The sequence below is a fragment of the Protomyctophum bolini genome (assembly GCF_963924005.1).
Source record: "Protomyctophum bolini genome assembly, chromosome: 3".
NCBI classification, from domain to species: Eukaryota; Metazoa; Chordata; class Actinopteri; order Myctophiformes; family Myctophidae; genus Protomyctophum; species Protomyctophum bolini.
Genome location: NC_137864.1, coordinates 1,415,650 through 1,428,489, shown reverse-complemented (window position 1 = coordinate 1,428,489; position 12,840 = coordinate 1,415,650). Strand labels below are relative to the sequence as shown.

The following is a 12,840-nucleotide window of genomic DNA, read 5'->3' as shown; positions in this document are numbered from 1 at the left end:
GAAATCCCTCTCTCGTAAGACGGCACTTCTGTTGGCGCTTTCCTCTGCCAAACGCGTTGGGGAGCTGCAGGCCTTGTCAGTCAGTCAAGACTGCATGAGGTGGAGACCCGATGGCACAGGGGTGTCGCTGTGGCCTAACCCGGCATTCCTGTCCAAGGTAATTACGCTGCAGACGGTGAACCGAGTGCTGGAAATTATGGCATTGCGTTCTGCTCTGGGCCCCCAGGAAACTGTGGAGGGCCTGTCTACGTTGTGTCCAGTCCGAGCACTTCGTGCTTATGTGGATCGCACACAGGCCATACGAGGCACAGGCACGCAGCTGTTTGTCTGCTATGGGGGCAGGAGGTTGGGACTTCCCTTGTCCAAGTAACGGTTGTCGCATGGGCTTGTGGACACAATATCGGCGGCCTATGTTGATCTAGGCCAGCCGGTCCCTGAGAATGGGGTGGCCCACTCCACAAGGGGGGTGGCCACTTCTTGGGCTGCACTAAAAGGAGTGTCCATGGAGGACATTTGTGCAGCGGCTTCATGGACTGTGCCTTGCACATTTGCAAGGTTTTACAGACTGAACGTGGAATCCCAGCTATCGCTGGGTTCCACCGTCCTGCTTGCAGCTGCCCAGCGAGATGGTGATGGGGCTGAGTACCCCGTTCCTCGCGACCCGGTTGGTATAAGTCATCCGTTGTTATGACCGTAGTGACGGTCAGAGTGAGGTCGATATAGATCGTAAGTTATGTCTATAACTATGGATCTATGAGACAGAACGATGACCGTCACTATCTCCTGTCGCTCGGAACGTTATGAGGCGTTCGAGGCTGGAGGCGGAGCCGGCCGCACCGGCCATAACTTATACGGTGAGACCGCCTCCTACGGGTCATGTGGGCATGACAATTTTGATATATTGATCTCGAAAAGAGGAAGATGAGGGCATCATTCGTTGTTATGACCGTAGTGACGGTCATCGTTCGGTCTCATAGATCCATAGTTATAGACATAACTTACGTTCTTTGGTTGACTTCATTTGGTTACGTTGGTGGCCATTTTATCATCGGAAAGATTTGCCTCCAGGATGGAACCTAGGTAGGTAATTGTATCTTTTCGTGTGATAATATTGTCACCAACGCTAACCAAGAAGTCATCTGCCTTGCTGAGATTAAAATGTGATCCAACGAGAATGGATTCAGTTTTTTTCCCAGGTGTTATCAGCGAGCCAGAGTTCAGAGCTGAGGGCCTTTTCAACCTGCAGTTTGTTCCTGTCTGGGTCCAGCAGTGCTGAGTCATCTGCGAACAGGAACAAGTTGCAGTCACACGCTGATGTCATGTCGTTTACATGTAAACATATAATTTGTTTACATAATATATGTAAACGATAATTATTAGGAACAGTAAAGTATGCTTCCTTGTGGAACGCCACAGCTCACTTTATTACTTATGCAAGCAGAGCGCGCAAGTAATAGTTTCGCCCCGGGACTCGTATGCACCGTCCCAGCCAACCCACAACTTTTGATGCGTATGCACCGTCCCAGCAAATTGTGCCTGATTTGCTGGGACCAGATTACATGGTGTGTATATTATGTATAACTAGCTCTCAATGATGACGTAAGAAATATGTGGATTAAAGGACCCAATGCCAGAGTGTAATTGGTTTTCGATGGTGACGTAATGACGATATATTTTAGTGTTGGGAGGATTAAAGGTAATGCTCCTGTGTATACATGTATGTAATCTGGCACCACTGCCGTATCAGGCACAATTTGCTGGGACGGTCCATACACATCAACAGTGGCGGGTTGGCTGGGACGGTGTGTACGGCGCAAAGTAACCACAGTATACCGCTAATCAAATTACATATACATATAGTATATGTATAACTAGCTCTCAATGATGACGTAAGAAATATATGGATTAAAGGACCCAATGCCAGAGTGTAATTGGTTTTCGATGGTGACGTAATGACGATATGTTTTTTTACACCTAATAATTAAAAATTTCAAACGTTCCTTCACAGAGATACTGAGATTGGACAGTTTATAGCGGTCGAAAGTACTTGCGCGCTCTGCTTGCGCACTAGTTGGCCATTCATGGCCTAGTCTAGTGTGCAACAAGCAAGTATGCACTCGACAGAGTGCAGTTCTAGTTGTCTCAAATAGTCTGCGGTTGAGATGGAGGGGGCATTGTATAGTTGTACACATGAATGTTTAAACAATCAAGACAAAAACATGCCTAATTTCTACAGGAAACTCCATGACATCTACAACACCTCCGGCCACATCCCTTCCGGGATGGATGAATGTGACTGCCAAGCCAACACGAGGGGGAGACGTTCGACTGGTAAACGGAGGGAACAACTGCTCTGGCAGAGTAGAGATCTACTTCCGTGGAGAGTGGGGGACAGTGTGTGATGATGACTGGGACATGAATGATGCCCGGGTGGTGTGTAGACAGTTAGGGTGTGGCCAGGTGCTGTCACAAAGCACTCGTTTTGGACAAGGCAGTGGGCCCATCTTGTTGGATGATGTCAGCTGCACAGGCTTTGAATCAGAGCTTGCACGGTGCACGCATCGCGGGTTGGCATCCCACGATTGTGATCACGAAGAAGATACTGGTGTTGTCTGTGCAGGTAATATTAATACAAAAAGTGTTCTCTCTCTCTCTCTCTCTCTCGTTGTGTGTGCGAGTCGCAGCAATTGTCTCTGTAGTTGATTAGATGTTCTATGCCTGTCCTGTCTCTGTGTCTGTCTGTCAATTTCCTTATTTATTACATATTTTAGAGACATATCTAGCGGTAATGCAAATGTACTTTACTTTCTACAGAAAACTCCACTGACAAGCAAACACCAGAGGGAGACATTCGACTGGTAAACGGAGAGAGCACCTGCTCTGGCAGAGTAGAGATCTACGTCCATGGAGAGTGGGGGACAGTGTGTGATGATTACTGGGACATGGATGATGCCCGGGTTGTGTGTAGACAGTTAGGTTGTGGCCAGGCGCTGTCAACTCCACAAAGCACTCGTTTTGGACCAGGCAGTGGGCAGATCTGGATGGATGATGTCCACTGCACAGGCTTTGAATCAGAGCTTGCACGCTGCACCGCCGGCACACATGTGGGAACCCACAATTGTGATCACAAAGAAGATGCTGGTGTTGTCTGTGCAGGTAATATTAATACAGCAGGTACAGTAGGTGTCAAGGCAGACAGGGAAGTTGGGAACCCAAATGTAGACAGAGACAAGGAAACACCGTATAATGCCAAAAAGCCAGAGTATTTATTTACTCAAAAACACAGAAGGTCTTCCAAAACTTTCAAGTCCAAGTTTCCAAAAGCAGAATACTTAGGTCTTCGGTTGGGAGCTGCATGGAGAGGTGGTCAGGCTAGCAGGCAGGCACTGAGGAAGGAGACCAAGAATTAGAAGCAGGCCAGTAAAGGAGCGGAATAGGTTCTTAAGTCTTCACAGAATACAACTGACCTAGTGCAAAAGGCACAGAGGTGTGCACTGGCCGAAGGAGGAACTAGCACTGAGCACTGCGTGCCGTCACAGCAGGTATTTGTAGACAGCCAGCAGCCACGTGATTGCCAGATGGAGACCAGCCAGGTAATTGCCAGGACACACCTCACTGGATGTGGAATGGCACTTCCAACCTAAAAAGACAGAAACAGAAGAGTCAGAACAGACAGCCAGTCAAGCTGCCATGACAGTAGGCCTATCTCTCTGATGTGTTAATACCTCTCTCTCTCTCTCTCTCTCTCTCTCTCTCTCTCTCGTCAGAGTTTGTGAGGTTGGTGAATGGGACAAGTTTGTGTTCAGGCAGAGTGGAGGTGAAGTCTAACCAGTCGTGGGTCTCAGTGTGTGAAGATGCTTTTAACCAGCAGGATGCAGAGGTGGTCTGTAGGGAGATTGGCTGTGGCGCTCCTTCAGTCCTCCAGGGGGCGCTGTATGGAGCGGTGGAGGCTCCAATGTGGACCAAAGAGTTCCAGTGTCATGGCAACGAGTCTGTTCTCCTGGACTGTGGAACCTCAAATTCAACTAGAAACACCTGCTCACCTGACAAGACTGTTGGACTGAAATGCTCAGGTAACAAGCTGCACTTTGGGATAGAATAATAATCCAAAAATATAGTTTATCTTTTACCTGAACCATTAATTGACCCAACTAGTCAGTTTTCACTGCTTACTATTATTTAAAGGCAAATTCCGGACCAGCTGTTTTATTATTATTACTTGCGCAAGCAGAGCGAGCAAGTAATAATTTTGCTCGGTCTCTTCAACGTGACAGCGTCAACCACTTTTCTGTGTAAGTAAATCTGTGCCTGGTTTGCTGGGACCAGATTACACAGATGACCATTTCTCTTACGTCATCACTGAGAGCTAGTCATACATATACACACCATGTACTCTGGTCCCAGCTCTCAACGATGACGTAATGTGTAATCTGGTCCCAGCAAACCAGGCACAGATTTGCATACACAAAAGAATGGTTGACGCTGTCACTTTCTGGCACCAAGTAACCACAGTATACTGCTAATCAAATTACAACTACATACTCTATATGTAGTTGTAATTTGAAATTTGAAATTTGTAAATCTGTGCCTGGTTTGCTGGGACCAGATTATACAGATGACCATTTCTCTTACATCATCACTGAGAGCTAGTCATACATATACACACCATGTACTCTGGTCCCAGCTCTCAACGATGACGTAATGTGTAATCTGGTCCCAGCAAACCAGGCACAGATTTGCATACACAAAAAAATGGTTGACGCTGTCACTTTCTGGCACCAAGTAAACACAGTATACTGCTAATCAAATTACAACTACATACTCTATATGTAGTTGTAATTTGAAATTTGTAATTTGTAAATCTGTGCCTGGTTTGCTGGGACCAGATTACACAGATGACCATTTCTCTTACGTCATCACTGAGAGCTAGTCATACATATACACACCATGTACTCTGGTCCCAGCTCTCAACGATGACGCAATGTGTAATCTGGTCCCAGCAAACCAGGCACAGATTTGCATACACAAAAAAATGGTTGACGGCTGTCACTTTCTGGCACCAAGTAACCACAGTATACTGCTAATCAAATTACAACTACATACTATATACCTTTTTTTTCATCACATTTATTTTTCTGTAAAAAAGTAGGTAGGTAGCAAATAGTTACACCTAATGATTATACATTTCAAACGTTCCTTTGCAGAGATACTGAGATGTGACAGTTTACAGCGGTCGAAAGTACTTGCGCGCTCTGCTTGCGCACTAGTTGCCCATGTATGGCCTACTAGTGTGCAACAAGCAAGTATGCACTCGGCAGAGTGCAGTTCTAGTTATTATTATTATTATTTATTTATTTTTAGCTTAAAGGACCACTTCACCGCTTTTCAACCTATCTTCATAGGTCCTCACTAATAATCATGGTAAAATGGCACGATTTTTTCTGTCTGTGTCTCATAGGAGGGCTGTGGGCAGTCATCATTAGGCAGATTCATTTTCATTATCGTGAGAACGATGGCTTCCATTTTCGCATTGCAACTTTTCAGGACTAGAAAGCCTGCAGTTTCTGGAAGACGGTTTCTGAACTGCCCACAGCCCTCCTATGAGACACAGACCAAGTAGAAAAAAATTGCGCCATTCTTTTATGATTATTAGTGAGGACCTATTATATGAAGATAGGTTGAAAAGTGAGGAGGTGGTCCTTTAAATGTATCCATTGTGTATGTATCCATCCAGGAAAAACTCTTCTTCAATCGGGCGTTTTTTATTTATTTTTCTTTTTTCTGTTGTAGATGATGTGGAAAATAACTCCACACAATGTTGTCCTTTCATTGACAATGTTAACAATGAAGGGAACATTTTACGTCAATAGACGTCATAGGCTACAGCTTTTATCCTCACACGTCTCAATATTTGCCACTGGCAATGAAAAATTAGGTTGTTCATGAGATGATGTATGATGACGTATAATGTTAAGAGCGCCCCTCACTTTGAGATTGAGATGGAGGGTAGTGTAGTTGTACACATGCATGTTTAAACAATCAACAAAAACATGCCTCATTTCTACAGGAAACTCCATGACATCTACAACACCTCCGGCCACATCCCTTCCGGGATGGATGAATGTCACTGCCAAGCCAACACGAGGGGGAGACGTTCGACTGGTAAACGGAGGGAACAACTGCTCTGGCAGAGTAGAGATCTACTTCCGTGGAGAGTGGGGGACAGTGTGTGATGATGACTGGGACATGAATGATGCCCGGGTGGTGTGTAGACAGTTAGGGTGTGGCCAGGTGCTGTCACAAAGCACTCGTTTTGGACAAGGCAGTGGGCCCATCTGGTTGGATGATGTCAGCTGCACAGGCTTTGAATCAGAGCTTGCACGGTGCAGATATCCCGAGTTGGCGTCCCACAATTGTGGTCACGGTGAAGATGTTGGTGTTGTCTGCGATGCAGGCGGTAATGCTAATGATGTCAGGTTGGTGGGAGGAACCAGTAAATGTACTGGCACAGTGGAGGTGATAGACCAGGGACAGTGGACACCAGCTGGGAATGATCACTGGAACCTGAAGTTATCATCTGTAGTGTGTAGAAGTCTGGACTGTGGGTATGCTGTTTCAACTGTGTCAACGCACAGCCGTTTTCCAAATGTACGGAGGATTGTATCTTCCTGTGATGGATCTGAATCTTCACTGATGCAGTGTGGAACAAAGACGTCGGACAGATACAAGAACGGTGTGGTCGTGACCTGTTCAGGTAACCAACAATGACCTATACCGTCATTTATATTCTATCTATCTATCTATCTATCTATCTATCTATCTATCTATCTATCTATCTATCTATCTATCTATCTATCTCTGACATGCGGTGGAACATGCGCTGCTCCCGTGCTTGTGGTTATGGTTAGGTTAGGGTTTGAGGTAGGTTGTCTGTCTAATGACAGTCGGAGCAATATGAGTATTTATATTATTGTAGGCTCAAGTAAAGAGTACACTATTGTTATCGTAACGTTGTTGCTGGGCTGTGACTATAGGGTTCCCTCTTAACGATTCCGGTTCCTAACGGTTCCCTTAACATTTCCCCCCCTTTTTTTTGTCTGACATAGCCTACATTATACTTATATTATTATACAAGTACATAATAAACACAAATTCAATCATACAAAGCCGCTTTATTGTACTTGCACTGCTGCTCATCTTCTCTGTATTTCCTATAGACAAATGATTCACAGAGAAGATTGTGTGCACATCTCGATGCCTATATTCAGGCCAGGTGCTGGATCTCAGGCATCAAGGCAAACATCAAGGAAGAGGAAGAACATCCGGTTTGTAGAGATCCGAGACTTACTTTATTTTAAGGCAACAATGAAATGCAACGTTTCGACCGACTAGGTCTTCATCAGGCAAATCAATTTGCCTAGTCGGTCGAAACGTTGCATTTAATTGTTGATTTAAAATAAAGTAACCTAAGTCTCGGAGCTCTACAAACTGGTGTGCGGATCTGGTCTTCCTCTTCCTCTATAGACAAATCATAACATTACATGTAAGTTGTAACTGACTGCAGACAAATGTATTTTGTTTGATTCATGGCTCCATAGTTAACGTGATTCATATCAGACAGACGTCGAGTCATTGGCGTTCTAATAACAACAGTTGTACGATAAGCCGAATAAAAAGCTCTGTTAGTAGTTTGTCTATTTTCTAATGTTACTATAGCCTGGGGAAAGTGAACCAGCTGCAGACTCGGCATCTTCATCACCCTCCTCCCCCGCCAGCTGTGGTCAATGTCCTGCGGGCACGGCTTTCTGCAGGCTCTCAAACACCTTGCACGTGCCTAGATTAATCTTGTGCATCGACAGTGAGTGTAAATGTCAAATGAACAAAATGTCCAAAAGAGACAACAATCCTAAAGTTTGGTTATGCAGTACTTTGAAAGAAAGGGAAATGACTGATCATGCAAAGTGCAATAAATGCGTTGCCATAGTTTCCTGCAAAGGTGGTAGCACGTCCACAATGACGAAACATCTCAAGTCTCGCTTGTCTTGTATGTCTGTCTCCAGTCGCTGAGTCGCTCTCGACGGACATTCACAGAGCCATTCTGGACATTCACAGCATTCTTCCAGAACAGTTGCCGTGTACCTCCCCCCGACCCCACTCACTCATGTAGGTGGGGTGACGTCACCACGGTCACTTGCGTCCATGCACAGACACAGCTGAGCCATTGTGAACCCGGACATGTTGAGTACACCAAAGTTTTGTTAGAAATGTTGAGTATGGGTCCCCAGCATGTAGAAACTGCCGGATGTTGAGCAATTTTCATAATTGGCATAATTATGTGACCATACCAATAAACGGGGCATCATGTGGCACTGAATGAGTTTTAACAACGTATAGAAGGCAATTTTTTTTTTAAATCATCATGCCTTATGTGACATGTCAAACTAGGGGGTTTTCATGATGCTGAATCCATTCCAATCATGAGTTTTGCAAAAAAAACACTCCTTGGTCTATATAAACGGCCATAGCTACTTGACATCATCACATTTGTGATTACGGCTATGGTCGTTTTAGCCTAAGGAGTGTTTTTTGTGCAAAACTAATGCTTGGAATGGATTCAGCATCATGAAAACCCCGTAGTTTGACATTTTCTCCTTTGTTAATGGTATTAACCACCATGCTGCTCACTCCAGCATGGTGGTGTTACAGTGAAATTGGTGACCTGCTGAAATATGTGACAATCGTGTGTAGACGACACATAATAATGTCAGTGTCTGAATGTAAATCATTGCAGTTTGTTAGCAGAGTTCAACCTGCCGGTATTCAGGCCACGTTTTTAAAGACCTCTATGTAAGTTGTGTGAAGTCCACAAGATGTTCACATATTTCGACAGGTCACCAATTTCACCGTAATTTTTGCCATGCTGGAGTGATCGAGTGTGAGTGAGGCGAGTGGCCGAGATTTTGGGTTTTGGAATTTGGCTTAACTCACTGCCAGAAGGGGAGGAGGGTACGCTTTAGCTCTTCTGACCAACTCGAGGACACATGCAGGTTTTCGGCAGAGAAAATTGGATCGCCCTGGCTCATTTTGGTCTGCTCCCCGGTTGCACCGTCGATATTTCCGGCACTTATTACCATTGCTTTATTTTTTTCCTTTTTCTATAATTATGAATTCTTCTTCTGTTTGGGGATTGTAATTTCCTCATTTATTTAAATATTTTAGAGACACCACACCTTACACATTATGTAAATGTACTTTCTCTGATGTGTTAATAATTTAAAATTATCTCCCTCCCTCTCTCTCTCTCTATCTCTCTCTCTAGAGTCTATGAGGCTGGTGAATGGAACTGGTTTGTGTTCAGGCAGAGTGGAGGTGAAGTCTAATCAGTCGTGGGTCTCGGTGTGTGAAGATGACTTTGACCAGCAGGATGCAGAGGTGGTCTGTAGGGAGCTTGGCTGTGGGCCTCCTTCAGTCCTCCAGGGGGCGCTGTATGGAGCGGTGGAGGCTCCAATGTGGACCAAAGAGTTCCAGTGTCAAGGCAACGAGTCTGTTCTCCTGGACTGTAGAACCTCAGGCTCAACTAGAAACACCTGCTCACCTGACAAGGCTGTTGGACTCAACTGCTCAGGTAACAAACTACACCTTTGGATTAATAATACTAATTATAGAATAATTGTCTTTTACCTGAACAACTGAGCCAAACAGTCAGTTTTCACTGCTTACTATCTTGTCTCTTTAAAGTATCTTATGGCGTCAGGTTGGTCGGAGGAGCCAGTAAGTGTACTGGTATACTGGAGGCGAATCACGAGGGAGAATGGAGACCAGTGGAGCTTTCCTTTTCCTGGAGCCAGAAGTTATCATCTGTGGTGTGTCGACAGTTGGACTGTGGCTCTGCTGTTTCATCATCTGCAAGGCGTAATGGCTTTCAACCTCAACGTGTATCTGTATGGATGATCTCATCTATTTCCTGCGTTGGATCTGAGTCTTCACTGATGGAGTGTGCAACAATTACATCTCATCACGGCCAGAGCAGAGTGGAATTAATCTGTTCAGGTACTGTAGCAAACAATGACAGTAGTCTTAAATAAAATCACACCTGTGTGAAGTGAGGGGCGCTTCAAAATTATCCATTCATTGTCAAAGGGAATTTAATGTTTGTTTAAGACAAAGTTTGTGGACTGTAACCAAAAGCTGGATGTAGGAGGGGCTAGCGCCCCTCAAAAAAACAGCCACTGGGACACTGTGCCCACATAAGGTACTGGAGCATTCGGTTATCTTCAAGAGATGTAAATTAGGTGCAAACGACATTTCATTGCCTTGTCTATTAACTGCATTGATTGATTGATTGATTGAAATATTTATTAACAGTTTGCAGAATTACAGTATACATTTCAAGCACAAACTCAATAGAAAGACTGTTAACTGTGAGTGGACGACCCAATTGAGCATTACACTTGTTTACAAGAGGGTCCACCATGTTCAATTCATCAAAACATTTAGAGACGTTGTCGTGTAATTTCTCCCTTTACACGAACTAGAATTCTATCTATTTGAGACAGAAACGGCTGAGCACACGGCAGGCTGTAGACTGTAGTCAAAAAACACCGGACGGTCAGTTGAATGAAAGCACCAGGCAGAGAGAGATGAACTGAAGTGTAGTGTAGAGTCATTTTATTGCAACCGAGACCGAGACAGACCAAGACAGAGAGCTTCGCCATTGTCCCTGAGCCTGGAGCTCAGGGACTCCCTCGTACTGAACCGCTGCAGCGGCCAGTTTAAGACTCCCCAAACCTTGCATTTTACAGGACATATATACAGTTTCACATCAAACAGTTGAAGTTCTGGGAGGGGGTTGAAACTTTTGCATAGAACGCATACAGAGTGATCTCTGCCAAGGCCTCTCGTTGAGACAATAGTATGCTAAACTTCTATCACACCTGGCCCGGCCAAACTACTTGCCTATGCGTGAACCTTGCAGTCAGTCAGACTAGACATTGACTTATACTTATCACCTTAGCAGTGACCAAATGTATAGTCGGACATTTTGAACATAGCTTATATATGAATATCATGAAATATAGATACCACAACGTATACAATTAGACTCTTCTATATAGTCAAAGAACAGAACAGGAATTCATCATAAAGGAGGTAAAAAGGGAAAAGATAACATATACAGTGAGGGGGAAAAGGGGGGGGGGGGGGGGAGTGCACACACTCACTGCAACCATTTGCTATCATTAGCATTAGCGCACACTGTTTACCTCTCGCCAGAAACGTTTACATGTTGGGAGCGATGCGAGCCAAAGTTACAAATGACATCCGAACTTTGGATGGCTGAGGTTCACTAGGGACAGCTCTCCCAGATTTCAGAGTTATGGAGGTTTGAAAATCCTGCTTTGAACTGAGGTAAATGGGAGAGGATTTTTAACGTCCGATAGCTGGTGGTGACGGAGGCGTTGCATAGCAACCGGATCAATGCTAAAAGCAGCTCTGGGGTTCAACCAGTAGGCCTATATACACGGAGTATACGAGGGGGTAAGTATTTACTTAGCAAATAACGTCCCATAGCTGGGGGGTACGTATACGATGAATTTATAGATTTTGTAAATAAAGGTATATTATTTCTTACTATTATTAATATTCTATAAAATCAAATACATAAATGTGTAAAGCTTGTTCTATTGTCTGTGTACAGAGTCTGATGTCAGGTTGGTGGGAGGAACCAGTCACTGTACGGGTACACTGGAGATGAAATACCAGGACAAGTGGAAACCAGTGGATGGTTTGTCTTACTGGAACCAGAAGTCATCGGCTGTAGCATGTAGACAGCTGGAATGTGGCCCTGTTGTTTCAACAAAATGGACTCATTCTACATCTCAACCTGTATGGAAGATTACATCTCCCTGTGTTGGATCTGAGTCTTCACTGAGGGTGTGTGGTCCAGTGGAGTCTGCTCCATCTTCCTCCAGGAGGGAGGTGACCTGTTCAGGTAAGCAATTGCTTCAACACTGACAGTAATCAACACATTATTATTATACTACTAATAACCAGTAATACGCCTTAATGGCGATAAAGTGACCGCTAGGGCTGAGGCACTCTACTGGAATAATGTCAAGAATGGGTAAAATTAATTCATAAGAGTAGAAAACAGAGATGAGAATAATGTATGTGTTTGACAACACAAATGTTTATTATTTCTGCAGGTTGAAATGCACTTTGGCACAAAATGCAATAATGCAACAGTGTAAGTCCAATTTAAAAAAGCAACAGTCTAAGAGCAGCAGGAGCTCGGATCCCACTAGCAGCAGCTATCTGTTTATCATTAGCACAACCATAAACGTCGAACACATATCCATTGAATGACTCACGGAATGCTGCAGGTTCCATGTTTAATTCCAACGTGTGTAAGTGTGACCGGTGTAATCTGTCTCTCTCTGCGTTGTGTAGAATAGACATGAGACGGACCGAGAACTGTCCTTGGAAACCTCTCTTTATTCTGACAAAGAATACAACAGACAATTCAATTCAATTCAAAGGGCTTTATTGGCATGAGAAAACATACGTTTACATTGCCAAAGCTGGAAGAACAATACAACAATACAGTAATATAATCAAAACAAAAATGATGTACTTTGAAGGTCAGAATCTTCAATAGATCAACTTCTGTGTACCAAGATCACTCGATGCAGGTATACTGCAGGAGTATACACAATGATTAGTCTTTAGGGTGGTTGTGTTCCATTTGATATCCTTCTCCTATCACAGCAACTCACAAATCTTGCTGCTGTGTTTGCACATTGTTGTACTTCGCCCAGCAGATATGGGAGTTTTTTGTCATTG

The 12,840-nt window shown here is 44.2% G+C and overlaps 1 protein-coding gene across 1 annotated transcript in view; it reads left to right on the top strand.

Annotated features, from left to right (window-relative positions):
• Positions 1–766: 766 nt before the first annotated feature.
• Positions 767–12,840, top strand: part of LOC308313408 (scavenger receptor cysteine-rich domain-containing protein DMBT1-like) — a gene marked incomplete at both ends in the record, with an annotated part of 28,928 nt that continues 16,854 nt past the window's right edge. Inside the window, 8 exons of the mRNA XM_080760506.1 lie at positions 767–854; positions 2,237–2,620; positions 2,815–3,156; positions 3,768–4,073; positions 6,068–6,754; positions 9,320–9,625; positions 9,739–10,050; positions 11,696–11,989. Of these exons, the coding sequence (XP_080616632.1) occupies positions 767–854; positions 2,237–2,620; positions 2,815–3,156; positions 3,768–4,073; positions 6,068–6,754; positions 9,320–9,625; positions 9,739–10,050; positions 11,696–11,989 (2,719 nt within the window). The remainder of the gene's footprint in view (positions 855–2,236; positions 2,621–2,814; positions 3,157–3,767; positions 4,074–6,067; positions 6,755–9,319; positions 9,626–9,738; positions 10,051–11,695; positions 11,990–12,840) is intronic.